The 26535-nt window shown below is 51.7% G+C and overlaps 1 protein-coding gene across 3 annotated transcripts in view; it reads right to left on the minus strand.

Annotated features, from left to right (window-relative positions):
- The window catches only part of RGS9 (regulator of G protein signaling 9), a 51092-nt gene that overhangs the window by 9575 nt on the left and 14982 nt on the right, over positions 1–26535 (minus strand). Inside the window, exons 8-17 of one of the 3 annotated variants that reach the window (XM_037495178.2) lie at positions 25054–25135; positions 18327–18389; positions 10212–10241; positions 9059–9120; positions 7754–7867; positions 6805–6920; positions 4946–5033; positions 3344–3482; positions 2742–2827; positions 608–725 (exon numbers count right to left, since the gene is read on the minus strand). In XM_037495178.2, the coding sequence (XP_037351075.1) occupies positions 608–725; positions 2742–2827; positions 3344–3482; positions 4946–5033; positions 6805–6920; positions 7754–7867; positions 9059–9120; positions 10212–10241; positions 18327–18389; positions 25054–25135 (898 nt within the window). Of the gene's footprint in view, positions 1–607; positions 726–2741; positions 2828–3343; positions 3483–4945; positions 5034–6804; positions 6921–7753; positions 7868–9058; positions 9121–10211; positions 10242–18317; positions 18390–25053; positions 25136–26535 lie in introns of all 3 variants that reach the window. The other 2 variants (XM_037495179.2, XM_054688551.1) reach the window with 2 other exon arrangements.

Raw genomic sequence — 26535 nt, forward strand, 5'->3', positions numbered from 1 at the left:
AGGGCATGGGGAGACCACAGAAGGAGGAAGCCCAGCGACCCCCTATAATTGTGACCAATAAAATGATCTAGTTGGGTGTTTCCAGGCAAGTGTAGCAGGCATCCGGCAGGTGTCCATGTATATAGGGGATCCTTGTAGGGGCACCTGCTTTAGAAGCAGGGGCTGAATTGCAGCGATGGGATGAGGAACTTCCTAAAGCGATTTGAAACAAATGTGCATGGAAGCACCATGCCTGAGGCGGGTGGGGGTGGGAGAGCCTTCTCTAATGTCCGAAAGCAAACGTTGGTACCGAGGAACCTGGTTTTCCCTATGCAAAACCCCCACTATGAGAACCCCCAGAGCTACTCCACCAGGCAACCCCTGCCCTCCACTGCTGACCCTGACAGTCGCCCTAATTGCTGCAGAACTAGGAAGCCCACCATGCAGAGGTCAAAGGGACATGGGGTGAGACTGACTAACGGGGCTTGGATTCAGCCAGACGCCGACCCTGCCCCTCTTGGTTCAGCTTTCCCAAATGCATGCCTCTGCCCCTCCCCCAGGGGGTGCAGATTTATTTAGGAGACAGCTCTTTTCTGAGTTGGCTCCTACGGTCCAGCTTGCTCATGACCTGGGTGATGTCCACTGTGTTGGCTGCTTCCCGGGCCTTGGCTTCTTCTTCCAGCTGCCTCAGGATGACGGGGCTGGGGCTGGAGCGCAGGTGACGCCGCATGAACGGGAGGCTGGAGCTGGAAGGAAGGACCGGGCAGAGGTTGGCAGAAGGCACATGCTCTAGGCCCTGGCAGGAGAAGGGGCTGGGAGGACAGAATCTGGGCTTGTTCCGATTGCCCAGCAAACCTCCACGGGGGTCCTCACAGAGTGTGAGCTCTCAGGGGACCAGAGTGCGTCTCTGCTGTGGTCACACAATGTTATGTTAGACATAAAGGAAGCTGCTTGGCTGGTGACATTCCAGATTCAGCTTCTACAAAGCTCAGAAATCAGTTTGTCATCTTAACTCCCTATTGGCTCTTCCTGAAATGAAGCAGGGTTTGGACACTAGAAACTGGAAGGTTCTGACCTCACGGGAGAGTCCAGCATTTGTTTTCCAAAGCCAAAGTTCTGGCAGGAAGGAGAGGGCAGGCCCGTGCAAGAGGGCTGGCCTGGAGGGGCAGAGAAAGCCCATAGGGCAGAAGAGGGACAGGAGCTGGTGGCACCACAGGACCAGCTGGAGCCTTCCAGAGAGGCTCACAGTGGATTCTCTCATCTGAGGCCATGGGGCCAGGACAAAGCTCCATGTGAAATGAGGTGGAGCCCCACTCCCTGCAGGCCTGGAAACAAGCATTGCAGCAGAAGTGGACTTGAAACCTAGGGCCCCGCCCCCCAACAAATGTCTGGGCTACTAAGCACCTAGAACTCTTCCAGCCGCTTCAGGGAGGAGGAGAGCCCTCCCTACTTCTGTCTGGGAATCTGTGCCTGAAACTGGGTCTCCAACCTGCCTTGTGAAGAAGGAGGCTTAGGGCTTGATTTCACTTAGTCTAGAAAAATTAAGTTTTCAACCTTTTATACATTGTCTTACACGTCGAGTCAGGAAGCAAGCAAGCCCACTGTGATCCTCACAGATTTACAGGCTGAGCTTCACCTGCTAAAAGCAATGAAGATGGACCCCCCCCCAAAAAATTCATATTATTTAGTAAATTAATAAAATTTTATTTAAATTTTTTTAAAGCATGCACACTTGTGTGCTTGCTCCCGGCAGCAGGGAAGGCATTATTCGACCACAGTACCTCACATGGAAGCCAAGCACTAGGGTTAGTGCCCCCAAGCCCCAGATGATTTCTCAGGCCCCCCAACTTGCCTCTGGAGAGAGAAGTCTACGGCTCTCCTTCCTCCCCCTGCTCTCTGCAGAACTTCTGAACTATTACAGCCCTTAAAGGGCTTAAAGTGACTTAAAGGAGATGCTTTCAAGTCCCAGGACACTGACCTCCCTTCCTTGCCGGTAAACCTCAAAGGATGGCCCCACAAATATCTCCTTTCTCTCCTTTCCACAACAGGGACATTAGCCTCCAGACCGAAACCAAGTTGGTTATTTTTTTTAAGCTCCTTTAATAAAGCCTCTGATGCAAACACCCCTCTTTTGAATTGACCGAAGGTGCTAGAAAGGAGCCCAGCATGGGCTGAGCTGGAAAACAGGGGACACTGACCTACCCCAATGGCTCAGACGTGTGCGGGCACCGGGACAACCTCCATGCAGCTGTCCAAGCTGCCCTTTGGTGACTATATTCGGAAACTTTGATCACTGCAGAGTTTCCCCCCTCCCCAAAAAGAGTTCAATTGGCCCCTCAGAACTGGATTTCATTCTTTGCTGAAGGATAACCATCTACCATTGGGGAGAGTCTGCTATTCTCTTGAGGTGTCTGGAGTCTACGAGGACACGTGGATGTAGCTAAATGAATCCCCACACGTCAGCGTGCAGCTGGAGAAAAGCAGCAGTTAAAAGCCAGTGAGATGGTGCTTCTCTCTGTGATAAAGGTAACGATCAGTTTGAGAATCGAAACTCTTTCAAACCAGCATGAGGGAAGCAAAGTACTCTAGCAGTAATTACTAAGGAGACCTTGCTGGGGGGATTTCAGGGCATTTATGGAGCCAAAGAGGCAATCACACCCTCAGAAACACTTCCCAGTCCCCAATATCCTCATCAGGCAAATATCTCAAGAGAGACCCTCGCTCACTCTCTGCGCCCAGCAATCCCAGACCACCCCACTTGCCTTCTCTTGGAGGTTTCCTGAGGCTCGATGGCTTTGGCCAACATTTCCTTATAGATTGGCGATTTTAAATAGCGAGCATAAGAATCCTGGTGGGAACAAGGGGAAAACAGTGATGATGCAAGAGACAGTGTCAACCCCAGTGAATTCCCTGATGGATCCCAAGGGCTCCCCCACCACCCCAGCAGCAGCAGCAGCAGCAGGAGCAGCAGGCCTGCAGAGTGAAGGAAGATGCTTCCTCGTCTGAAAGGCGCTTTGGAAAGCCACAGTCCCCAAGCATGGTCCCCTGCCAGCTGCATCAATTTCACCTGGAATTTGCCAGAAATACCACTCTCAGGCCCACCCCAGTCCTACTTTGTCAGGAAATTTGGGGGTGGGACAGTCTGAGCCTTCTCAAGGTCCTGTGACCACTCTGGACAGAGAAGCTGGTCTATACCCCCTCCCATGCCTCACCCCCCCCCCCACCACACACACACATTAAAATTCACCCCTGGGTTCTTGGTGAAGCAAGCATGAGACAAGAAGCATCCCCGCACCCAAGCACTCCCACCCACTACCTTCTTCCAAGAGAAGGGTCCCCGCGGACCCTCCGCACCCGCCCACACCTTCTTCATGAGCATGTAGATGTGGGTCTGCGCCGCGTCCAGCACGTAGCGGTGTGGGTGCCGCAGCCCCTTGACCGTGATGTCCATGGTCTTGCCGTCGATGTTTATCCACCGCCTCGCCCCGGGGGCCAGGAATAGTCTGTGGGGAGGAAATGCTAGCATGAGTAGCTAAGCCGAGTCAGTGAATGAAAAGCTCACATCTGCTTGGGGGAGGGGCTGGCATGCGGTGAAAGCCCTTTTTTAGGACACACTGAAGAGTTTCCACAGTTGGCAGGCAACCTCTGAAGCAAGAAAGCTGCTCGCCGGTGCTGGAAGGTGAGTATTTACTTTGGTGTTTCCTCCCGAGGAGACAGAGCAGAGGACATGCAGTGACCCCAGCTTGGGGGGGTCCTCTGACTTCACTCTTCTCACCCCTTAATTTCCCTGGAGCCCATCTGGAACCAGGCTCAGCCACCTCCAAAGTGGTGCTTGGGAGCTCTAGACGGGGTCTCCACGTGTTTGGGGGTGAACCTCCCCGGCTGAGTTTGGAGGCAGCCCACGATCCCAGCACGGTGGTCTGAAGACCAGGGCGCCCTGGCCAGTGGCCCCAGGGGGAGCCCTCTCTCAGCCACGCCTCCTGAGTCCCACGGCCCCATTGGGGCTTCGGACACTCGAGCTCTTCCCAACATTTCCCGACTGAATTGTGCTCACTCAGATATTTTGCCCAACTCCTGAGCTGTGCTTTCAAATTCTGGAATTCTGCTTCAGGTCCCATAGCTGGGGAGCCTGGAGAGGAGGGCACTAACAGAAAGATGGAGGTGAGTCCTGGCTGCAGATTTGGGGGCTCACAAGATGCCCGCCCACCAGGGTCGGGTTCTAGGAACCAGTGTGAGTCTGAACCCGAAGGGCTGGACCTCAGAGCCCTGAGGGGTGTCCACCATGGCCGGTGCCCACAGAGGGAGCAGCAGGGACGCAACCACTGCAGGTGGGAGCAGCTCCAGGCTGGGCAGGGCAGGGGTGCAGACTGCAGCAGCCCTGGGATCCCATCACAAATTCACCCTTCTGTTTGGAGCTTGGCCCCTGGAGAGGTGATTTGGGGACAGACGGCTGCACTGTGCAAATGGGAGATAGAGCCACTCCGTGAAAACAGGAGCCAGGCCCAGCGTCAGCGCCAGCTGGGCTGACGGTCTTCCTGGGGGACCCTCGGAGAACCTCCCCGCCTGTCATGGTCTGCAATTCTGTAAGATGCTTCCGGGGAGAGGTTTCCCATCTCTCTGTTTTCTTTCTTCTCTCTCGGCTCTTTCTAACTCACACACCCCTCAGGAGACCTAAGGGGCTTAAGTCACAGACAAAACACTTTGCACGGTAATTGGGGGCAGCTTGGTTTTTAACTCCCAGGCACGCTCCCGCGGGCATGTGCATCAGTCACGTGCTCCCCAGACATTCCTCAGAGGAGCCCGCAGAGCAGTGGTGAGTATTTATAGCTTGGTGGACAGAGCAGCGATGACAGTGACATGTGGGGTGCAGGGCGCCCCCCCCTAGTCTATCTCCACCTCAAATGCCAGGGGGTGACCAGCAGGGGGTCGGAGGGGAGGCTTCTCAGACAATCTGGCTAATCCTCACTTGTAAATCTCCTCGGCTTTCTCCTTGACCTTGGACTGATCTCCATACTTCAGATCTTCACAGGCTTCCCAGAATCCCAGATTCTCCCCTGCACAGGCGGGCAGGGGTCCACACAGATGAAAGCCAGGCAGGAAGCAAGTCGGGGAAGAGAAAAGAAAAGCGTCTGCTGAGAATGAGCTCCTGCGTGGTGAACACCCCCGTCCCCTACAGAGGACCCCAGGTACAGGTGAGCCTGGACAGACACTCCTGGGGGGTGGGGGCAGGGGAGCCACACCGTCTCACCTCCCACGCCCGGGGTCACGGGCAACCCGGGAACCTCTCCTTCGTGCTCTTGGGAAGGAACTGCTTGCACCCAGCATGTCCCCAGCCAGGGGGTTCCCACATATTATATATGATTTGATTTATATGAAATGTCCTGAATAAGCAAATCCATGAAAGTAGATTAAGTGGTTGCCTAGGGCTGGTGTTGGGGGAGGCCAAAGGAAGGGGGTTTGGGGGGAGTGATCTGGGGAGCAGAGGAAGACAGAATAGGGAATGATTTCTAATGGGCAGAGGGTTTCTTTTTGAAGTGGTGAAATGTTCTGGATTTATAGAGTGGGGCTGGTTGCATACTTCTGTGAAGATGCTAAAACCACCGAAGTGCAGGCTCTCAAAGAGGAAATGTTAAGCATGCGAATTATATATCAATAATAAATTAATTAATTAAGTGACTCATACCTGAAACCTGAGGAATCTCACAAGGAGATACCAATAACACTCTTTTAACAGCACAGGGAAACCTTTTTTGATGGGTTCTCACTGTTACTAAGTGACGTGGGGTCCGCTCAGGCATAGTTTGTCATTTTGCCACTAGATGGCACCCCAGCCGCTTACTCGCCAGGAGCTTCTGGCCGAGGCTCAGAGGGCTCCCTTTTTCTGTCTGTATTTCCTGGGTTCACCATAGCATGGCAATTAGCCTTGAGTAGAGTGAAGGGTTTTCATAAATCCATATTATAGTGTAATGTGCTGCAACAGGCACTCATACAAGCTGATGGCATGTCCAGAGAGACTAGTTTCAGGAGCAATGTGGGACTTGAGGCCCAAATGTAACACTCCCAGACCGCGGATCCGGTAAGGAAGTGATAAACCTCATGAGAGTAAATATTTCGATGAAGGGGTGACACCAATTTAATGCTCAGCCTAATGGATTTGGTCCTAAGTAGGCCTTTGGTTTTTCCAAACGTTTCTGGAAGCAGTATAGTAACATTACAGGTGCTTACCCTGAGGAGGGATACAAAGTGTAACCCCAACGACCCTTAACACTCCAAGGGAATGGGCCATCCTGGTGGTGCAAGGGGTTAAGTGTCAGCACTACGAAGCTACCCGCAGCCACTGCAGCACAAGTTCGATCCCCCGCCAGGGAAGTGACCCACATGGCGCGGCCGACCTCTCCTGACTCGCCCGCTGCTCCCCTCAGCAGTGTATTTCGTCAGTCTGCCTGTTCTGCTCCCCACTCTGTCTCTGGTGAATCCTCTCACCCCTTCCCCCACCCTGCACACACCTCTGACCTACACCCCAGCTCTTACATGCATAAGTAAATAAATAATCTTTAAAAAAATAAGACCCCAAGGGAAGCTGACCCGGAGCCAAGGCCCAGGTTATCCATAAAAACAACACATCAAAGAATCCCTGGGGAACATTCAAAACCCCCAGAGATTCCACCCCAAACCAATTAGAAAGGCACCTCAGGATGGGATCGAGGCAAATGTGTTAAAACCTCCCCAGAGAATTCGAATGTGCTGCCTGGGGAGAGAAGCAGCACCCAGCTGAAGGAAATCAAGCAAAAAAGCCAAGCTTTGCTAGAAAAGTTAAAGACCCACCACTGAATTCTTTCTTCAGAAAGTACTGGAAGCTCTGTCGACCCTTGGGGTCTCGAATCAACTCACTGAAGTTGAATGCCCACCGCTCCACCCGCATCTTGGTGGGGACCTCCACCCTGCAAGGACAGAGAGGTGTAAGTCATCAAATGCTCAGTGTGAAGGGGGGCCGTGCCCAGGGCTCTGCCCAGACATCCCCACCCTCCCCACCCCTGCACCCATGCACAGGCCAAACAGTCGCTTGCTGGAAAAACGCAGCCTTGGCCAGTACCCCGGACTTGACCTCCAGGGTTCAGCCTTCCCAGTGGAGGGGGAGGCCCACAGTGCAGCCTCACAGTTCCATAGGCTCCCTCAGCCTTCAGGGCAAAGAATGCCAATGTCCCCATGGAGACTGCCCAGCAGAGGTCAGGCTGCCACACCGGGCCAGGCAGGGATTCAGCATATCCCGGTGACGTGCTGTGGCCACTGCTGCCTACCACACAGGCACCCCTCTGGAGTACACGTGGACACGCACCCCTCGCCCCACACCATTTATCATCTGTGCAGCGACCCCAGCACCTCTTCTCCGAAGCCCACCCCTCTTTCCCTCCTCCCTGTTCCCAAAGGTCTCCCTGAGCCCAAGTAGGACATTCGAGCTTCGCTGGCTGAGCTCTAACATTCTAGGAAATCACAAAACTCAAGGGTTTTTCTCTCATTCCTCTGGAATCCCCCCATAATCCAACACAGACCCTGGAAGCAAAGGTTTCCAAGCCCACAGCATCACGCCAGCTACAGGAGTTGTAGCTGCAGCATGAGCAGGGCCTGAGGTTCAGCTCCAGGGGCTCAGGACCAGCCAAGCCAGGATATGAAGCCCGGGTAACAGCGCCAGGACACCAAAAATGGAGAAGGGTATGGCACGGGGCTCCTAGCTCAAAAGTCATTCTTTTAAAGCCCCAGCAGACAGAACACATACAATTTGGCATTCAGGTCCCAGAACTGGGTGTCATCGGAGATCCAGGGGTTACTGGGGAGGCAGCCTGACATGAGGGCGTCATTGGAAGAAAACTGCTCGCTGTATTTGACGATCCTGAAAAGCAAATGCAAAACCAGCTCCTAGAAGTCCCACGCCCAAGACATGAAATCAATACTCAGGTTGGCTGACCAGCTGCCCTGCTTTTCCTATATTGACTCAATTACACACGTGTCACTGTCTTCTTAGAAAACTCAACCCTCAAGACTGCTGGGTATCTGATGAGCTCTGTCCCGGTTCTACTTGTGAAACGAAACATCTCCCAGTCCGATCGTTTTGTTGCTTTGCTTTGTGAAAATACAGCCGCCTTACATTTTTCAAAATCCCAAACCAACTCTATCTGCCCCCGTTCTGGGGCCCAACCCAGAAGCACCGGGTTGCAGGGACTCCCTGAGGTTCTGTTGTCACAGTGAGTGCTGCCCGGTCAGGCTAATGCCTGTGTCTGGAACTCAGACCCATTATTCAAGACCTGTGGTCTCACTGAGTGAGGGGTGACTCTGCAAGACTTCAAGTCCATCTAGTCAAGTTGGAGCATCTGAGCTAACACGTTTCCCAGTATTGGGGCAGTTTGGGAAAACCTGGCATGCCCCACCCCCCACTGGGGAGCGGTACCCACAGGATACTCAAGGTCCCACCACCATGGGACAGGGCCCCTGAGACAGTTCAGAGCCCGAGAGTGAGCTGGGCAGAGCCCACACCTCTTCATTTCCCCCAAGGCCTTCTTAATCTCCCATCAGATCTTTGCAGAAGGGAAGGAAAAAAGCCAGCCCACAAGCCCAAGCAGGACTGGCGTCAAAACTATAGTAAAAAGGCACTGAGATCAGTAAAAATTGAAAAGTGGGTCTAAGGAGTTTCCAGCAGCCTTGAGTCTCCTTCAAGTTCCTTCCTATTTAGTTCCATGAAACCGGGTTTCTCAAACATCAGAGTACACTTATCTGAGAACAATCTGCATCGTTATAACCCAAAGCGACACTCACAGAGCACACGCACTCTCGGTGTGATCCGGGCTTAGCAGCGACAGAAAGAGGTCGCTGGAGAACGTGAGTGAGGTCAGGGCACATTTTCATGGGCAGGAGGGATTTTTGCAAATTAGGGACTGGGGAAGATACCAAAAGATATCTGAAGGTTTTTACAAGAGGTTACGGTGACCCCTAACCAGCTTGGAAGAGAGACACTGCACAAAACAAAGCATCTCTCTTGCCTCATTATTGCTTAGCCCTCACCAAGACCAATAAACAGGGACCATACCCTCCAAGGGACACAGAAGACTTCACGGTGGACCTCATTAAAGCCTGTTGGTAATACATGATCTGGAAGAGAGAGAATTGTTAGAAAAATCCAGTTCCCTGCCCTGCTGTGTCAGCAGCTGACACTCACATCTGCCCTCCAGAACGACACCCGTCCCACACCCTCAAACCAGCCACCCAGGACAAAAGGACTGAGTCACCGTAGACAGGTGACACCAAGCGCCAAATTAGGAGCCTCCTGTATCGTTATAACCCAAGGCAATGCCCATGGAGCACACGTGCTCTCATCTGTGATCCAGGCTCAGCTAACTCACATGTGTTAATATGGAAAAGGCACCATTGAAAACAGTAAGTTCTAAGGAGCATTAAAACTAGACCCAGGAACAGATGCTTGGCTTTCCCTCATGCACCTCTGGCTGACCGAAGCAGGTCTAACTTCATAGCCAACACTTCCCAGAACTCAGTCTTGGGTCCTGTATACAAGATTTGCCACCTGGAAGATTCTGAAGGGCCCTGGTTCTGGAGGAGCAAGGATCAGCTGGTGATGCAGATACCCTGAAACCTTTGCTCCCCCATTTCTCAGTTCTGTGGCTTCTGAGGATGTTTCCTACCCCAGCTCTCCGCATAAGACCCACTCAGGGCCTCCCCGGTGGCGCAGTGGTTGAGCGCTGGGTTGCGAAGCTGCCCGCGGCCTCTGTAGCGCCGGTTCGATCCCCGGCTGCTCCCCGGCCACCAGAGGAGGGTCCCACATGGCGCGCAGACCTCTCCTGCCGCCCGCTGCTCCCCTCAGCAGTGTACTTCGGTCCTTCTGCCTGCTCTGCTCCCCGCTCTGGCTCTGGTGAATTCTCTCACCCTCCCGCGCTTCTGACTGTACCCAGTGCATGTATAAACAAAACAAACAAACAAACAAACAAATAAATAAATAAATAAAACATGCCTCTATAAAAAAATTAAAAAAAAAAAAAAAAAAAAAGACCCACTCAGATCAAACAAAAGATGCTTTGTCATTCTGTGCCTCCGTTCATTTGGAAACAATTGTTTGGAGGTTCCACGTGGCTTTCATTTCATTACCGAGTGCAGAGCAGAAAGCCAAAGCACATAGAATCTGTTCAGGATTTGAAATCAAATTTTGCTGGAATTGGGAGACTAATTACCTCTTTTTTAACAGCGGTGATTGTTTGTTTCTGTAAAACAAAGAAGCAAAACCATTAAACAGGGGCCATTAAATGACAGTTCCAATACCCACTTGAAAAATAAAAATCCTTCCCCAGGAGGGAACTGGTCCTTTTCTTACTTAAAAGCAGACTCTCCCCACCTCCACCACCTCCACCCTATTCTACGCAGCCACTGGAGAATTAGGCCAAGTAAGAGCTGGGATGAGGGAAGAGTGTGATTTACCACTGTAACTTTACCTTGCCCTCCTAAAAGCCAAGGTAAATTAAAGACTGAATGTGGGGTTGGTCCCAAGCTACCATAGTTGTAGCAACAGAGCCACCGGAGATGGACTCTGAGGGATAAAGATGGGAAAACACACAAGATGCAACTTGAGTGTTTCTTTTCTCACGAGAGAGTTCTAAAGGAGCCGGGATATTCATTCCTCAGGTATGCCTAACAATTTGACCAATACCACAAGTGAAAAAAGAAAAGCCGCATAATCAAAAACAAAACACACAATTAACAAACTTAAGACCAGCACCCACTGAAAGCTGAGGCTCAGCGTGGAGACATAATTTGGAAGATCCTATCAGGACCCAACCTTTCACTGAGGCTGCAGAGCTTCATCCTGGGGGCCAGCTGGATGGACTCATCCAGGACTCATAAAGGACTCATACAGTCCTTTCTCTGGACTGTATGAGTTACAGCAGAGAAAGGCTGGCTGCAAGAGGGACTCCATGTTAGGATCTTAGAAACTCCTGGAAACCATCTGTCTCCTGAAATCTTCTACACTCTGACAAATCTTCTACACTCTGAGCCTTCCTGTCTCAGTTTTCTGAGGTTTGGTTGTGTTAGGGGCTACCTGGTGCTGACTCTTATACTTCAAGCTGAGCATTTTAACTCTTAGCTGCAAATATCTATGCTGCTTCATGCAACCAAGTCTTCCCTTGAAATAGAGTCAGAAGTCACTGGAAGATGTGATTTCCCTTAGCCAGTTAGTAAAACAGTGCTGGCCCAGAGTCACTGACAAGGAAAGAAGGTGGGTCTGATCTGGAAGGGCCACATTCTCTTGCCTTTCTAATTCAAAGCAATATTTACTCGGGTTGCTTCTACAAAAACAGTGCTGGCCCAGAGTCACTGACAAGGAAAGAAGGTGGGCTGATCTGGAAGGGCCACATTCTCTTGCCTTTCTAATTCAAAGCAAAATTTACTCGGTTGCTTCTACATAATTGCTTTTCACTGGAAACCTTTTTGGCTGGGTGGGGAAGTAGAGAGCATTATCTCAGAAAGGTAAAGCCCAGGTGGGTGTCTCTGCTTTGCACTCACACACACTCCTCCTTCCTATCACTCATCACGGTTGTAATTATATCTTTGTTTGCATGACTCTGTTTAATGTACATATTACCCACAAAGAACCAGGAAGAGCAGGGAGGCCATATCTACCCTCCCAGCTTAATGTCTGGTGGAAAGTAGCTGCTTAACAAATAGCAAATAAATGATAATCCCAGTGCGCTCAGTGGCCCAGAAAGATGGAGATATATATTCTAAGCTTAATAGATTATTTTTCCACTTAAAAATTTAAAACACTCCCCCAAAGGATCCAAATTGTTTTGGCAACACACTGATGTCCTGCTCCTGTTCTCTCCAAACACAGGACAGGTTTTTAGAAGATGCACGTTTCAGGTCAAAAAGGGCCCTGGGGCCAAAGTGCATTTGCAGTCAGATACTGCAGTGAGATTCTCCTGTTAGATGCTGAAGCTGATTATTAAGAATGGTATCTGCTGATCTACGTCCTCTGCTCAAAGAGGAAGCTGGACTTCAGTGTAATAATAACCACCTAGTGCAAAGCAATTTACACCTCCCTGAGCCCTTACAACGTTTAAAAGAAGGAGGGTTTATTATTCCACTTTTCAACTGAGCAAACCTAGGCTCTGAGAGGTTCTGGACAATTTTCTCAGCATCTCTTTTTTGGTAATTGGTCAAGATTCAAACCTAGAACTACCCTTTACAGTGATCCATGAGAAAGAGAAAATAGCCTGCTCTCTTCTTCAATTCCTCCCTTGCCCTGGAGCTGTGAAGCCACAGGATGAAAAGACTCTGCCCAGTCGCTTTATGTAAAAATAAAACAAAAAAGAGAATTAAATCCCTATCACAAGATGAAACACAAACACAGGAAGCACTCTTTAATTAATGTTGATGATGGTAAAACAAACTCCCAGCTACAAGATAAATAAGATCTGAGGAGCTAATGCACAGCATGTGACTATAATTAACCACACTGTATCATACACTTGAAAATTGCTAAGAAACTACATCTTAAATGTTATCACCAAACACACACACAAAGAGACACACGCACGTCATAATTATGTGAGGGGAAGGAGGAGCTAATTGTGATAATCATTTTGCAAAATATGCAAATATCTGATCATCATATTAATATTACACACCGTAAACTTCTGTAAGTTATATGCCAATAATATCTCACTAAAACTGGCGGTGGGGAATCATTAATGATGTAAAGATCCTAATCATGCTGTACCCCTCCCTCCCTGCTCAGAAGATACTGTCATTTCAAGTACCAGAACCCAAAATGTAAATTCCTGTCAGCCATTGCTCTGTGGACACTTCCTGTCAGCCACTGTTTTGTGGCCACTTTCTATCATCCACTGTTCCGTGGCCACTTCCTGTCAGCCACTGTCCCGTGACCACTTCCTGTCAGTCACTGTCCCGTGGCCACTTCCTGTCAGCCAATGTTCTGTGGCCACTTCCTGTCAGTCACTGTCCCGTGGCCATTTCCTTGCAGCCATTGTTCTGTGGACACTTTCTATCATCCACTGTTCTGTGTCCACTTCCTGCCAGCCATTGTTCTCTGTGGCCAGTAAGACTCCTGCAGGGATGAACACAGATGAAATGAGCCAGATTCTTAGTCCTGATGTTCTCTGCACCCCAAGGGAGCTATCCTTACAAGTCAGTCACCCACACATTCATTTCTAGTCGACCTAACATGGTCTGACTTTGGACTAATATGTTCGTCTCTGGGGCCATTTTCTCAATATTAAGCGTTTACAATTTTTTATATTTTTATTCACTTCATCTGATTTATTACCTTTGTAGGGCTCTGAATTGATGGTATGGTTTACTGTGGCTTTCTGATCCCCAGAACTTAGCAGCCACCTTTTGGGAATCAGAGAGCAGTGGGTTCGCTTGAAACCGAGGCTTTCCTACCTCACCTTGGATTGTCTAATGGATTTTTAGCATTAATTTCTAGCTTTGAAAATAGATGCCCCTCGTCCAGCTTCCTCTAGATTGATATGCTGAGGATCTCTGACCTTATAGGGGTTTGTGTCTATCAGGGTGTTGGTGGAAAGGCTTCTAGACTTTTCTAAAAGACAAAGAGCGAATTTGATCAAGAGGGGGATGGGGGAGAGGTGAGGATGGTTCAGGAAAGAGGCTGCACTCTGGTATCAGACTCAAGTCCCTGTCCTGCTTCTGGCGCCCACATAGCTTTGGATGAGTTATTAAGCCTCCAAAAGCCTCTGTTTTCTCCTTTATAAAAAGGGAATAGGGAAAAAGGAGGGTTGAACGAGATAATAGACACAGGCAACCAGCACAGCAGAGACTCAGCACACACTGGCTGTTGATTTGGGCTCATATACTCTCCTGAGAATAACAGCGTTAACCCTCATCACAGAATAAGGTAGATGCCCCTGCAATCTTTAAAACTATACTAGCAACAAGAAAAGCTGTTCACTGTTTACCTGAAATTCAAATTTAACTGGTCATCCTGTTTTTATTTGCTAAATCTTACTATCAACATTATTATTGATTTGTCAAACGTGATAAGAAACATTGATTTAAAGAAAAGCAAAGTTATTAAAAATTACATGATCACACATACTTCTAAGCAATTCAAAAAAAAACCACCTTAAAGAAAATAAGGAAACATTTTCACCCTGGAGTTCATGCACAAATCCCTCGCTTTCCCAGCCTTTCATTCCTGCTGGCGTGAAGTCACTTCTTGAGCCCTCATCCTTGGCTGCAGAGGGATGCCCTGCCTGAGGATCCTCAAATTCCCTGCATTCCTGGAATACTGTCTTATTTTTTTTCCACTTGCAGCGTTGTCCAAATAGGGACACAGTGAGAGCTTGTTTACACAGCTCCGTGGCCAGCTTGTCAGCCTGAAGCCCGGATCCGGCCGCAGACAATTGTCAGGGCAGGCGGGGTCACGGGGTACACTGCAGGCGGGAGCGAAGGAGCCAGGGAGAGAGGCAAGGCCCTGGGCTCAGGCAGCCAGGCAGGCACCTGCGCAGACACAGCAAGGGGCGGGCAAGCCAGGAGCAAAATGCAGATGGGGAGAGCCGTGAGAAGTGGGGGATCACAGACACTGAGGGTCAAAAGGGGATATCTGGAACTGAAGTGGTTAATGCGAAGCAGACAGGAAAAGAGAAAGGCGAGGCTGTCCATGGAGACAAGAGTTCAAGGCTGTGACCATCTGATGTAGTATCTGTCCTGCCAGGTACTTCCTGCTCAGGGGAAGGGGAAGGCAGCCCTGCCTGCAAGCTGTAGGACCCGGTGCAAAACGAAATGCAGGATCCTTGCCCTGACAGATATACGCATACGTGCATACATTAAACATACGTTGCAATGGAATACATGTAAAATACTGTGAGATAATATGTACATATAGTAAACCAAGTGGGGTCCCGACTGACCGTAGGGAGGACCCTGGGCCAGCATATAAATCATCTGCCCAAGAACCTGGCCTTGCAGCAGGACCAAAGGGCAGGGCTAGGGGCAGGTAGGGGGATAGGGGTGTCAGGGAAAGGCAAGAGCTATAGAACAAAAGGGGAGACCTAAATTTGATCCTGGCTGGGCCAGCGTGGGCAAACTGCTAAATGTCTGCCTCTATTTTGTCATGAAAAATGGAACTGCTGTTCCTTCTTTATCAAATCCCTTGAGAATTTAATGAAATCCCACACACATCCAGAAGCCATGACACAGACATCAGGCCCCACAGTGGACGTGGAGTGGGTTGGATTCCGGTCAGCCAAGGGTCAAATCCCTACTTCACCATGTCCCAGTGTGTCTTGGCGAAGTGGCCCAGTTTCCCTGCCTATCCTCTCACCTCTGAAACTGAAATGGTAACGAGACCCACTGCCTCCTCAAGTTGTGAGTCATCCCTGAGCCGGGACCTGGGGGAGCCCCTCAGCCCCACGCCAGGCCCCAAGCCCTTAGAGTCACCCCTTCCCCGCCAGCACCAGTCACTAGGGGGCCACAAGAAAACCGTCCCCACTCAGAGGGTCCGTGGAGGGAAGCTCTCACTCACTGAGGCCCCAGGCTCTGCAGAGCACAGAAACTAACATGTGGGGCCATGTTTCTGCCTTTCACCCCAAGACCAGTGTGCAGACCAGCACCAACTGGGCTGCTCTCAGCAGCTGTCTATAGGGCTAGGCAAGGAGGGTGCAACAGGAATCTCATGTAAGGGCAGAAGAAAAAATTGACTAGAAAACTGATGGCCCCCAAAACAGGGTCGAAGGTCCTTGGGGCCACAAAAATCCTCTCCCTCAATATTTGGGGGAGTGTCCACACTGGCGACCATTCTAGACACTTGGAGACATTTCACAAATGAACTCATTTAACCCTCCAGGGAAGGAGTGATCATCATTCCCAAGTCTTATTAGATGAGGAGACTAAAGCTTCGAATGGCTCCAGGGCTGGTCCCAGGCCACAAGCCCAGGCAGCAGCAGAGCTGGGGCTCACCCCCAAGCTAGCTCCCCTCAGCATGCCCGGCTGGCCTCCTGAATGACCATGTAACCCTGTCGGGATCGAGGGAGGAAGGGCCAGCTCTGGACACCACTGCCCAGCCAGGCCAGGGGCTGGCTGCCACTCTGCTTCTACTTCAAAGGTCAAATGCTCCCTGAATTAAAGGGAAAGCAGGGGGACTCTGTCCACTTGGCACCCCGTATGCCTCCAGATAATGGAACCGAGAAAGATTTCTCTGGGGGTGGCCCCAACCCCCAATACCAGGCCTGTTCCTCCTAGGACCGGGCAGCCACACTGGCCAGAGACCCTCAGCCTGAGGCGCTGGGTCACCCAGGGCCCGGGACTCTGCTGGCCGAGCCTCCTTTCTGACACTTGATGCTGCTTGTCTTTGGGGTTTTTTGCCTGCGTTTCAAGAGAACAGATCTCGTTTCCAGTTACTAATGCTCAGAAATGGCATATTCTCTCTGCAAGCTAGCTCTGCTCCGAACAGAGACAAAACTAGGACACCGTTGTACTCCCAAGGCCTCATGAAGATACTTCATGTTCTGGGCCCCTCTCCCCTCAGGGCAGATAAACACAGCAAAAGAAGGGGTGTTTGTGGGAAACGCTTGAGGCTGATAACACAGCCCCCGCCTGCCTTCCCAAACCGCTGTGTGTGCGAGCCGCTGGGGTGGGGGCAGGGCCGCAGGGGCCAGTTGGCATGAAATGACAGCTCTTTGTTCTTCTTGATATTCCACAGTGACCCGGGTGCACAGATCGGAGAAAGAGAGCTGGTGGGAGAAAAAGAGACAGAGAAGATGAGGGTAAACCAGAGAGAAGCACCCCGTGGCCAACACCAGCAGGGCGGAGACAGCCCCTGCCTCACACACACTGAGGGCACCGCCAGTATCTGGCAGGAAAGGATTTTGAGATCCAAAGGCAAGCTCCCTGCCTCTCCCTGAGCTGAAGTTAAAGTACACACACACACACACACACACACGCATACACACATGCACACACATGCATACACACACGCACGCGCACACACATACACACACATGCATACACACGCGCATGTGCGCGCACCCACACAAAAAATCGCGTGCGCACACGCACACACGTGCGTGTAATCCTGGCTGGCTGGGGGCAGACTGAGCAGTGTGCTTTCCACCTCGACCCTCCCCTCCTCCAGAGAAGCTTCCAGAGCTGCCAGTTATCCTTAAAAAAGGCAAATCTTCTACCAGGGTTCAGTGCTTTCCCTGATGATTTTGTTTCCATGGAGACAGAACCTACCAGGCCTCGGCAATTACCTGTTCTCTGAGGCAGGGAGCGTGGAGAAGGCCGGGAAGCTGACGGTGCCAGGTGTGGGTCAAAGGTAAGGTCACCGTGTGCTGGGGACAAGGTACCTCAGGATGTCCCCCCAGGACGCCCTCTGGCACTGGGGGGGGGGGTACCCACTGACATCTTGAGTTCCAGATCCAAATGAGCCAAAGTTCACACACATCACAGAGCTGCCTCGCCTTGTTTTTCCTGCTCCCTCTGCCTTCTCCTGCCTCTTGCTTCTCCCTCTTTGCCCACTTGGGCCTGAAGGCTTGAAGAGGACAGAGAGAGCCCCAAGCCCTCCCTGACCAAAGACAGCATTCAACAGGAGGCAGCGAAGTCTCTCAGACTAGTTAATATGAGCTTCAGGCTGGTTTAGTGGGATCAGTGAGTCTCCACCGGGCAGTCCTGTCCCCCCGGGGTACACTGGACAATGGGTGGACTCAGCACGTCAGACTGGGAGGCCAGCAGGAAAGGCAAAGATCCTAGGCCGAGGCCATGGCTGCTCCCCGACACCCCACAGGAAGCCCTAACCTGGACACTCATGACCGACGTTTCTTTAAATAAAAAACCCCACAGGAAATTGAAATCGGTCATCCGTCGTGAATGGCGGCCTATTGAGGGACAGGGTCCTCATCAAAGAAATTTTTAAACAAAACTTAAAAAAAAAAAGGTGGAAATTGTTTGTAAGATTGCCACCCCACTGACATGTGAAATTCCAGGGGGAGTAAGGTCTAAAGCCAACTCTGATTCCAGGGTGTTGAGCCTGCAGCTTCTAGTTGCCAGGGGCCTGGGAACTGGCTGAAAATGGGCGGAATGTCTGTGTATTTGGATAGAAGGGTTCATAGCTGGCAGCAGATTTTCAAAGGCTTTTCTGTGGTTCAGAAAAGTCTACAAACCCGCTGTCTGGTCACAGGGCTGTGCTCTGCAGTCTCTCCAGGTTCAGGCCCCAGGCCATGGCCTCCCTGCTCTGACCCTCACACCATCTGCAGCCTCATAGCCCGACCCAGGCCTGCCCACAGTCTGCAGCAGACACCCACCTGGTTTACCTGAACTTCATTCGGATTGGTCACGCGATCCAGGCCATAGTCCAGCACATTGTTCATCCCTGGCTGGATGGAATAAAAATAACATAAGGATCGCTCCAAGGAGATTCTGATTAGTTTTAGAAGTTGACAATTATTAGATTGAGCTGAGAAGGGCTTGTGGCCCAGCCCACATGGGGCTATGAGGGTAAATAGAGGGGCTGCATAAGCTGGTGAGTTGTACTGGGGCTGTTCTACTATCATGGCATCCAGGAACAGAACATGGTGGAATGGATAGATGGGTAGATGGGTGGATGGATGGATGGATGGGTGGATGGATGGATGGGTGGGTGGATGGATGGATGGGTGGGTGGATGGATGGATGGGTGGGTGGGTGGATGGATGGATGGAGCCCCATAAGAGCTCACTAAGATTAGTACATGTGATTCCTGCCTCCTTCCCACTGGGGGAATGCTTTAAAGAATCCAGACATCAATCAGCATGTCTTTTCAAAACTGGAGGAACCTCCTAGTTGTGAGGAAGATCTTGGAAGTACTTCCCTCTCTGCAGGCACTCTCCCTTCTGAGAACTAGCAATAAGCCCCCTACCTGTCAGGCTCTGGCGAAGATTTAACAAGATGGGGTGTAAGGCTCTCAGCACAAGTCCACGGCTGAGCCAGGGGCAGTACCACTCTAAGGTCATGTATGCAAAGGCCTGACCCAAACCTGTGTCTTAGTTTTCATCAGTTCCTTTCTCCACTGGATCACTTAACTCTCTAGATGCTCTCTTGTTTCCTGGAGGCCAATAATAAGGGTTTCCTGCTTCCCTCTGAGCTGGTTGGGTGCCAGGCACCCATCAGTCACTCAACACCCGTGACTAATCAGGCTGACTGCCCCAAAGCAGAGGCAGGGAGCACCCGGTTTTAGTCTCATCAATAGAATCCACCACATTTTTAGCTCAGCAGTAAGGCTGCCAAATAAAACATAGGACGCCCAGTTTGAAATTTGAATTTCAGATGAACAACAAGTGATTTTGATACACAATCTTATATAAAAATATACTCCATATGTTTCAGTATAAATACACAATAAGTATAAAAAATATTGAGACGTAAATCATTGACTGCTTATCTGATATTCAGATTAACTTGGCACGCAGTTGTATTTGCTGAGTCTGGCATCCCCGTTCATCAGGCTACTGGGGGCAACCACTGGACATACAGTGGGCGAGAAGGGGAAGAAATAGAAAGTAAGTGGGGAGGAGAACAAGGCAAAGAGGCTAACATGTCCTCGCCCTGGTGGTTACACGTGGACCTCGAGCTGCAGATGTTTGTCGGGCGCTTACGAGCACAGGCGTGCACTTGCCCTGGGGACCCGCAGTGAGGGTCACAGGGACGCCTCAGACATTCCCAGCAACCATCTCCTGGCATTCCAGCCTCCTGGGGAAGCAGCCACTTGTCAGTTAACCCTGCAGATGACAAGAGGCGCCAAGAGACAATAGAGAAGCCCGAACCTGTGCTAGTGGGCCCCTGCTGAGCGCGGAGGAGCCTGCACTGGGTGGGGGGTGGGGGGGTGGGAGGTCTAGAAATTGCCTCCCCCCCACACAGAGTGACCGAAGACATCACACACACATTCACACTCACACCATCACACATTTGCACAGTCACCCTTTACCTCACACCACCTTAGACTCAAAGATACACCCTTGGCTTACACACTCTCACACTTAGAACTCACACCCTCACCTCACAGGCAGGAATGCACAACTTCCTTACATACAGTCACATGTGTTTGCACACTCATGTATTTGCACACTTACATTCATTGATGCACACTCTCACCTACATGCACACACATACTCATGCATACACACCCTCACACTTAGAATTTACTCATTCACATGATCACATGCTTGCATACACAGGCTGTGACACACACTCTTTGACTCACATACACACCCTCATGCTTGCTTGTATATCCTCACACAACTCACACTCGCACACACTCACACACAAGAATATACTCATATCTACACTCACACATATATCCACGCTCACATGTTGGCACACACATGTTCACATAAACTCACATGCATGCACACCCAGGCCACACCCAAGGAGCCTTGACAGTCTGGCCAGCTGCCCTTGCACAGGCTTGCACTGGCTCTGCAGCTTCAGTGCACAGATCCTGAGCTCCTCCAATTCTTCCCTTTGAACTTGACCCCCTCTGATAAATCCAGTGCTCAACAGTGCACCCACATAACCATGTTGTCACAGGGTTCTCAGAGCTGTAACCAGCCCCAGGCTTCATTACTCTGCCATCCTGCCAGTGCCAGCCCCTCCTGACTCTGCAGCCACAGAACAACCAGGATATCCCCCTGGCTGCCCAGCACCAGGCATCACCTCTCAGGACCCCAGTGGCCTCAGTCATTCCCTGCAAGCTGGGGTCCCTTCTCAGAGCCCCGCCTTCAGAACTCCCCCTAGAGCTGCCTGTGTGGGGACATGGGCCCCTGCCCCAGGCTCTATTCATTCACTCCTTCATCAAGTGGCATCAAGTCTTTGGTCTCTTGGGCCTCCCTGGTGGCGCAGGGATTAAAGTCTCAGCACTGTGAAGCTATCACCAGCCACTGCAGCACAAATTCGATCCCGGGCCAGGGAGCTGACCCACATGGCGCGGCAGACCTCTCCTGTCTCCCTGCTGCTCCCCTCAGCAGTGATTTCAGTCAATCTGCCTGTTCTGCTCCCCACTCTGTCTCTGGTGAATCCTCTCACCCCCCTGCACCTCTGGCCTGCACCCCAGCTCTTGTAGGCATAAATAAAAAAAAAAATAAGTCTTAAAAAAAAAGGCTTGGTCCCTGGGACAGTCACCAGAGTCACTGCAGATAGTTTCTGGCTCGCAAGTGGGTGGCTCGCAAGAAGATAGATAAGCAGAGCTGATTGTGTGCGCTAGTAGCAACCAGCAGTATCCCTGCGGCAGGTGGCAGCAGATAAGGAGGCACACAGGTGCATTCAGCCCATCACCAGGACGCCCACGAGCAGCCCCCGCCGTGGACGGGGGTAGTGACTGCCTGGACAGATGCCCCAGCTCCACCCCTTGGGCTTCAGCCAAAGTGGCAGTTTGCTATGCTCCGTAATTCAGATGAGGAAAGGCCCTTCCGTGCCCCACCACCCACAGCTCCAGGAAGCCATTCCCAGAACCAGCCCTCCAGAGCAGGGCACCGCCCGGTGAGCTCTGTCCTTCTCCCCCCTAGCATGTCAGTCAGACCCTCTCGGTGCATGTGACAGAAAACAAACAATAAATGAAACACCAGATGGTTTCCTAAACAAAGGAAAGCGGGGAAGAGATGGAGAGACGTGGGCTGAAACAGGGAGGTGAGTTCAAATGGAAGGGTCAGAGAAGGGGACCCCAAGCAGATCTCGGCTTCAGTATCACTTCCAGCAAAAGGTGCTCCCAGACCCCCATGCAACGGGCCCTGCTCTCCGAGCTATCCCTGTGTTGTGCACGTCACACATCCAGGTGTGCCATGGCCCCGGTCTCCGTCTCTCCACCAGGCATCGGGAGCTTCCTGTGGGCCAGGACCACATCTGTCTTGGCTCATTGTCCTGGTCCCTAGTAAGTGTCTGGCGAAGACCGTGTGTGGACCATGAACATTGCACTTGTTTGAATCTGGATCAGAGCAGATGAAGTTTTCCATCCTGCTTTTGTGATATCATCTTATATGCTGGGCGATTTCCTTGCGTCAATAAATGGCTTTGGAAGATATTATTTTAGCAGTTTCACAACATCCCACCCTGTGGGTAGATTTTCATTTGTCTTGCTATTCTCCATTTTAGACATTCAGCCCAACCTCATCAGGAAGCGGAAGGCCGCCATCTCTCCCCGCCCCCGGCACAGGCGGACCTGGTACATGTCTGCATTTGTGGTTGAAACAAGGTCCATGGAGCTTGACATTTGGTAAGTGACAATTTCACTCAAGCGTACACCACCCGAGGCAGCCTGCCCCAGACCAGGGCTGAGCAGAGGGCCAATTCCTTGGCGACACAGAAGCCACAGAGAGGGGCAGCAAAGTCACACGGGAGCCCCACAGTTGCATTTCTAAAGGCGCCGTGTCTCCTTCTGTCCATTTACACAACTAGCTGTTGTCTGCATCCTGCCCAGATCTGTGTTTGGTTCCCTTTGGGTAAGAAATGGAAGTGGTGTGTGGTTTTCCTTCTTGTGGGACGCTGGGTCACACTGAGCTCAGCACGGGAACTGGCTGCTGTCAGAGCCCTCCCCACCACCACCACTGACCTTGGCCTCTGCCGTGGCCATGATCGACTGTCATCCCTTCCCCTCCCTTAAATCCACCATCCCTGGCTGTGCCCCCAGCACTGGGGGCTTATCTCTGGGAGAGCACTGCTCACCTGAGTGATGGCTATGGCTATTTGGATTTTAATATCCCTTGAGCTGAGAGGAGGCACCACCCCTGGGTGCTCCCTCCAGAGCAGCGTCATGTCAGATAACAGGGATTCACACCCAAGCACTGCGCAAGGTGCCACCACTTTCTGGGCCTCGGTCTTCCCATCTGAGCAGTGGGACAATGATTCACCGCCACCAGGTGAAGTAGATGACCTTGCGGAGAGCTTACACCACACTCAGTGTCACTCCCAGTGGCGTGGTATGCCCAGCCCCGAGCCCCACAGCTGGCAGAGTCAGGCCCCATGCAGGTTCCATGGACTCATGAACAGACATGCAGACAGGAGCTCAGGGACGCAGGCCTGTCCCTGCTCCAGCATGGGGAACGTTCTGTCCACAGATGGGCTGCCTGGCTGGCTGTCCTCCCACAGAACCGACAGTTTGTTTGGGTCTCCTGGAGACAGTCCCGAAGATCCTGGGCTCCCTGGCCCATCAGTCAGATTGTGCAGATTCCAGGACAGCTGACGTCACATGGGATGCTCTTCCGGCAGCACGAGCCCCTCACCTCCCAGGCCGCCGAGGGCTGAGTGTTCTAAGGCAGGACTGCAGGCTCCAGATGCACTCAGCCTCATCTTTGACAAACTGTCCAGTTCTGACTTCTGGCAGCACCAGTGAGATTAGGGGTGAAGAGCAGTTTAGCAGCCGAGGAGGTTTACAATTGCTACCAAAGCCTCCTTCTGAGCCTTGGGCCCGCAGTGCTCACAAAGCCCCAGGCACACGGGGAAAAGAGCTTAACTGCGCTAAGACACAGCCGTAGGATAGGAGGGAGGCCCTATGACCCGTGGGTCCCTATCAGTGTCAGATTAGCCAACTGTCAACATCCCTGAGCCTCAGCTTATCACCAAAATGGGGGTAAAAATTCTGCCTTCCACACAGAGGTACAGGTGAAATGAGACAGGAAATGCGGGAGGAGGCAGAATCAGGTCAACCATGAAGATAACAATGGCAGAGCTGGGGATGGGAGTAAGGAAGTGGGGTAGTAAGGGACTGGGGGTGGGGGGTGCCTTGGCCATGAGGGAATTAGGAATCACAGAGACATGCTGTCACGTTTATGTCCTCTGAGTCACATTGGCCACCACCATCGCTCAGCCATTTCCCTGCTATGGGGGCTGAGAGCTCACGCCAGAGAACTTGGGTCACTGCTTCTTTTCCCACCTAGCTGAGGGGCAGAGGGCAGAAAGGGACTTGGCAGGTCATGTGTGCAGCAGTCTTGACCACTTTGCAAAGCGCGCCGTCACACTGGCACACCCACCCTGCAACCCGCCCACTACCTGCAACCCGGAAGCCACGGTCCATCCTTCAAGGAGCAGGATTCCCTTGTCCCAGGGCTGCTGGGCACCAAGGCATCTTGCCAGATGGGTGGCTTTCTGCTTTATTCCCTCCTCCTCACTAGTCTCCCCATTAGGAAGAGATGACCCCATGCAGGCTGAATAATGAAATACTGCTGAGCCGCCGAGGAACAGGCGTGAGCTTGGGGCTCTCTCCCCAGCACCCCGTGCTCAGTCATCACCCTTCACCCAGCCCCCTAGGTTCCCGTGTGGGCAACTGGTTTGTCTACAGGAGTCCTGGAAAGAAGCAAAATCAGGCAAACTTCTTGGGCATCCACCCCCGGACCTTATCTTCGACGAGACACCCAAACTGATGCACAGAGAGAACATCTTCACTTTCCAGGATCCCTTCACCTGGTCTCCACCCTGATCTGTAGCCAGCACATGGGTCAGACACACGAGGAAACTGAGGCAGCAGAGCTAACCACAGTGGGGGAAGATTCTACAGCACTAATGGACAAGCCTAGAGCCCTCTGCAGAGACAGTCTGGGAGCCAGAGACACTGGCGCTGTGAGCAAGAGGCTCAGTGCCCAAACTCCTCACCTCCTCCCAGCTCAGCAGGGGGCACTGGGTCCAGAAGAGGAGGGGAGGGCCAGCTGGCACCGGGCCTGGATCTGGCGATGCAATTTCAGTGCTCTACAGCATTTTGTTTTTCTGCTTTGGCGCCTGTGTTCTTTTTTTCTTCTTCTTATATTCCTTTTCCAAAGCACACTGAACAAACCAACAAAAAGTCCTACCCTCCTGAAGGCAAACTCACCCAGGTCCCCCCCTTAGGATTCTGCACCTCTTATCCTCAGCAAGGGCTCACCCAGGGCCCAGGAGACCAATATGCTTCCTCTTCCAAGCAAGCAGGGTGGGGGGCAGCCCTCCTGCTGATTCAGTTCTAGCTCCAGAGGGAATGAGCCAGCGAAAGGTGTGGTGATACAGGAGGAGGGAGAGGAGGGAGGTACCAAGCCGGAGGATACTCACAGGGCACCGGTGCACCAGCCAGTACGCCTTCTCCTGGCAATCCAGGGCATACCTGTCTGCCTTGTTCCTTTCCTTTCCAGTCCTGAAAGACCAAAAGCCAAGTCAGAGACCAGTGGCCTGCTCTGCAATGCTTCTGATTCCTGATGACCTCTGGGGTTGCTTTCATCGTGATAAAAACATAAAAAAACATAATAAAAACATCACACAGATGTACCAGGTGCCCAGAGTACTTTCACCTGCATGAACTTATTCCATCCTCCTGGTGACCTTTTCTCATGTCACAGTCCAGGAGACTGATGTCCAGGAGACTGACATACAGGAGACTGACACAAAGAGAGGCTCAATGCCCTATGGAGGGCCCCCCTCAGCAGGCGCCAGAAGTGGGACCTGAGCTGGCTATCTGGCCCCAGAGCCCAGCTCGCCCAAAGAGCCAGAGGCAGTGTGGGGTGCAATCGCCCTACCCTACCAGCCTAGAATCGAGTCGACTCTATCAACTTCACCACTGGAGCCATGACACCCTGCTTCTTCCTTTCTCCCTGCTTTTAGCATGGAACACTATTGTTCAGACCCTATTTAAACGAGGCCAGAGGCCAGAAAGAGTCCACGCATGCATACATCTGCAGGACCCACCGTCCCCCACAGGAGATGCTGCTGTTTCTCCCTCCAGGGAAACTAGGAGGCGAGGGGTCCCACAGAGGTTATTTAGGAGGCTTGTTAGCCTTGGATTCAGGAAGAGCACAGGGGGCTCAGCATGACAATGCACTTTCCAGTCTGGCCTTTTTCTGCTGTTTGTTTCTGTGCAGACCCTAATTTGTTGTTGCAACAGCCAACTGCTTGTGCTCAAGGTCGACAACCAACCTCATCACCCTGTGGCCCAGCAGGCACCAATCAAGACCAGAGCTCATGGCCCTAATCTCAGCCCCACTCTGTCATGCCAGCCATTCATGCCAACTCAGGGGCTTTGCTGAGCCTGACTTTTTACTGTCAAAGGCTATTTAATGTCCCTGGCATGGCTCGCCCTGTCCCATTATGGGTAGGAAATGATGCTGGCTTCCTTTCACAGGAACCAGGTAGCGTTAATGATCGTGCACGGGCGCCACTGAGCACCATTTCCACGGCGACCTGCGCGCGAGCTCGGTAATCCTCCCTTCCCCACAGCGTGGGATGACGCACTTGTCCTCTCTGAGACACACTCAGTGCATTTATTTGCCGGCTAATGTACTGTGAATAACATAATAACATCCAGAGAGCCAAATGGGGGCACGCCGCCATTCCAGCGGGGTGGTTTGCCAACCTCCTCTGGAAATTAAATATAAACACTGTTGTTTATACTGTTGTTTCAACTTCCCCTTGGCAACCTAACTGCATTTTCCACCAGGTTAACTACCCTGTGGCTCGGGAAGATGGGCCACGGGTGGCCTGCGGCACAGCGGAATGTCCATAACATGACAGCCTTGATAATAGAGTCCATCGCTAACTTAC

Source organism: Talpa occidentalis, unplaced genomic scaffold, assembly GCF_014898055.3.
Source record: "Talpa occidentalis isolate TD23 unplaced genomic scaffold, MPIMG_talOcc4v2.1 talOcc4.7, whole genome shotgun sequence".
Lineage (NCBI taxonomy): Eukaryota > Metazoa > Chordata > Mammalia > Eulipotyphla > Talpidae > Talpa > Talpa occidentalis.